General features: G+C 44.8%; 1 protein-coding gene across 3 annotated transcripts in view; it reads right to left on the bottom strand.

Moving 5' to 3' along the window:
• Positions 1-1,684: 1,684 nt before the first annotated feature.
• Positions 1,685-3,271, bottom strand: part of Setd2 (SET domain containing 2) — a 99,143-nt gene continuing 97,556 nt past the window's right edge. For all 3 annotated transcript variants that reach the window (XM_013346544.2, XM_005347995.3, XM_026779475.1), the window contains 2 exons: positions 2,790-2,891; positions 1,685-2,482 (listed from right to left, as the gene is read on the bottom strand). In XM_013346544.2, the coding sequence (XP_013201998.1) occupies positions 2,321-2,482; positions 2,790-2,891 (264 nt within the window). In that variant the 3' untranslated portion in view covers positions 1,685-2,320. The remainder of the gene's footprint in view (positions 2,483-2,789; positions 2,892-3,271) is intronic.

Here is a 3,271-nt window from a genome sequence, read left to right as displayed (position 1 = left end):
AGGTAAGGTCACTGATGGTTATATGCCAGCCTGGCCTACGGTGAGGACACCTCAAAAAAAAGGGGGTGGGGTGTTACCTTCATCCTAAGAAGACCCTAAAGCTAATCCCCAAGGATGAAGAGAAAAGCCAGAAAAATTCAGATTAGGACTCAGGGACCATTACACTCCACCTAGCAGGGCCACCAAGAGCTGAGCATGAACAGACTGGCACTTTAGCCCAACCTAGGTCATTTGAACATGAGGGAGTAATGGGGGAAGATGAAGACTGTTGGGGTTAAAAAACTTTTTACAATTTTCTAAAACTTTATAACTAGCCACCACTGTGATAGAAGGCTGTCTCAACTTCCTTGAAAAATGTGAACGCTTCATGGTAGCAAGCAGATCTGCTAGGAAATATTGAGGGTTAAGTGAATTAGGCTCCACCTAATGTGCTTTAAAGTTATGAAGGCTACAGTTTTGTGGGGAAAGACTAGATATCCAGGGTTTACACTCATGGACCGGTGACCACGTAGCTTTGTGTAGTAGTGGTATTGTATTAGGTACAGAAGCAATCCATAGTTACCTGAGATGGGCTCCAATGGGCTATAGGTAAGAACTATGCCATTTTATTTAAGGTCCTTGAGTACCCTCGTGTTCATAGTGAATTCCTCAGGGGTAGTGAGGGAAGACTTGCTATATAGTATGTAGGACCATACAGTAGGGATGTCTGCCCTCTACTACAGGACTGTAAATAAGTTCGTGATGCTTACTGTCTTATCAACAGTGCCATTTTGTAAGAGTTATAAGGGTTAGATGACTATTCCCTAATCTCTGAAATGCTTAGCACAGGCAGGAGATGCTCTATTAATTCCCAGCAGGCCTTAGCCTAGCCTTGTTTTCCTCTTCCTTCAAGAGAATACAGAATCACAAATAGGCCCCAATCTAATACAAACTTCCTCCCTGCCCAGAATACTCACCAAGGACACCACTGCTGAGCTGCATCTAGAATACATGCTCACTATCATATGCCAACACCTAGAACCTTCTACTGCTGCCCGCTGCTGCCTTCCCTCGAGTGTCCAGGCACAGCGTCAGGTAACGAAGTAGGAAGCCAGGACCCAAACATTTCTCCCAAACTGTGGGCTGGGAGAAATGAAGTCTGAAGGCAAAAAGGTCCAGTAACACTCTGGCCAGGAGGTACCAATGAAAAGACACTTGGCTTTTTTCTTGATTGACTCACTAACCAAAATAAAACCCAATGGCAATGAGGTCTTAGGTCATGTGTCCTCTGCTCTGGAATGACTGTAAATTGCTTCAACTGAGCTCAGCCTCAAGATCTGAAAGCTAAAATTATCAGCCTCATGCAAATGTCTGCCCGACACACAGTAGGACCTATAGGCACAAAACTTGTAATAAAATACATTAGCAATGATTCATCTTGGGCCGGGCGGTGGTGGCGTACGCCTTTAATCCCAGCACTCGGGAAGCAGAGGCAGGCGGATCTCTGTGAGTTTGAGACCAGCCTGGTCTACAGAGCTAGTTCCAGGACAGGCTCCAAAGCCACAGAGAAACCCTGTCTCAGAAAAAAAAAAAAAAAAAAAAAAGATTCATCTTAGACTCCACACACCAGTGGCCGTGACATTCTTTTTCTGTCCAGTAACATCAACACAAACAAACTTAATTAAGTTTTAGGGAACACGCATTGCAAGTTCTTTAATTGATTTTATTTTTTACATAAAAAGTTCAGTAGAAATTGGATAAAGTAAAGTGATCTTAAGCAGTAAATCAATCTTATCAACATAGCACAGGGCTGGCCAAAACCACAAGGCAGCCTGCTTTGGAATATTTACATGATAACAAATTAAACCTTGCAGGAAAATTTATACTGTCCTTACAAAGTCTTCTCATGATTCTAGCACATAGAGGCTAATGGCAAACAAAAACTGAACAAAAACCATGAAAAACAAAACAAATTATTTTCAATATATTCACATATACATTAAAATATAATACAGATCATCAGGGTAAAGGGTCTTGGGGGAGGGTGCGCATGGGTCTGTGCGCTGACAGCACCGCCAAGGGGGAGACCCAGATTTGAGGATGGGGTTGGGTGTGGCCAAGGTCTTCCCTAGGCTACTGCCTCCAACGGCCTGTAGCTGTTACATCCCAACAGCTCACAAGAGGGATCATTTGTAGCTCATTTTTGTAGCTTACAGTCGACACCTGCAAAGTCTGAACTGCTCAGGATGATGGGTCATCACACCAGTAGTGCAGGCCTGGCCGTGGGTGGGGCAGAAGCCTCAGGACTCATCCTTCTAGTCACTGTCTCTGGCCCTGCACGTCACTCTAATTCAGTGTCCTCTTTAGGTTTGTAAACAGCCCCAAACTTCTGCATGTACTTCTTAATGTACTCCTTGGTTTTGTGTTTCACATTCTCATTGCACTCCAGGTCCTCGGGGTTCTTACAGTACTTCAGCTCCTTATTCATGACTCCGTGAGTCAGCTGTCCAAGGCACAGGAAGAAACCACAGACACCATCAGAATGGAAAATGATTTCACAGGAAGGAGGATAGGCTTCTAATGAAACCAAAGGGTGGCTGGAGCAAGCTGGGACAGGGACAGAGGGGGGAAACCCCGCATTCAAAGTCTCTTAGAGGCCTACTTTCCCACCTCTGAACCTTGCCTCATATTCCAGGGCCCCAAGCCTTGGCATCTGGCACATAAAAGCACCCTTTTTGATGAAGGAGAGTATCTTAGAACACATATGACTTGCTAAGAACACCAAAAGACAAACCAGAAGTAGGCCGTACCTTTCGAGCGAGGTGTTTGAAATCTTCAGTTGTGGTGATTCTGCCCACCTTGCAGTCGGGTTTGCGGTAAGGATTCAGGCACTGGACAATAAACTGAGACATCTACAGACAGAAGTAGGAGACACATTGCTCACCTGTGCTGATGAGGTCATTAGAAAAGGCAGCAAAAAGCACAGCTGCCAGTCCCCGTTTCCTCCCTCAGGTACTCATCTAGCCAACAGAATGCTAGGAAGTCAGTGAGATGTAAGAAAGTAATCCTGACCCAGTCCTAAGAGAAAAAGTCTCCTTAGCCAGACCAATCAAATCTCACTTAAGAGAGGTTGCAGGTGCCGGGCGGGTGGCAGCACTTGGAAAGCAGAGGCAGGTGGAACTCTGTGAGTTCAAGGCCAGCCTAGTTTACAAGAGCTAGTTCCAGGACAGAATAGCCTCCAAAGCTATAAAGAAACTCTGTCTCAAAAAAACTAAATAAATAAATAAATAAA

The sequence above is a fragment of the Microtus ochrogaster genome, chromosome 5 (genome assembly GCF_000317375.1).
Source record: "Microtus ochrogaster isolate Prairie Vole_2 chromosome 5, MicOch1.0, whole genome shotgun sequence".
NCBI classification, from domain to species: domain Eukaryota; kingdom Metazoa; phylum Chordata; class Mammalia; order Rodentia; family Cricetidae; genus Microtus; species Microtus ochrogaster.
Note: the sequence above shows the minus strand (reverse complement) of the source record. Positions and strands in the feature narration are given on the sequence as shown.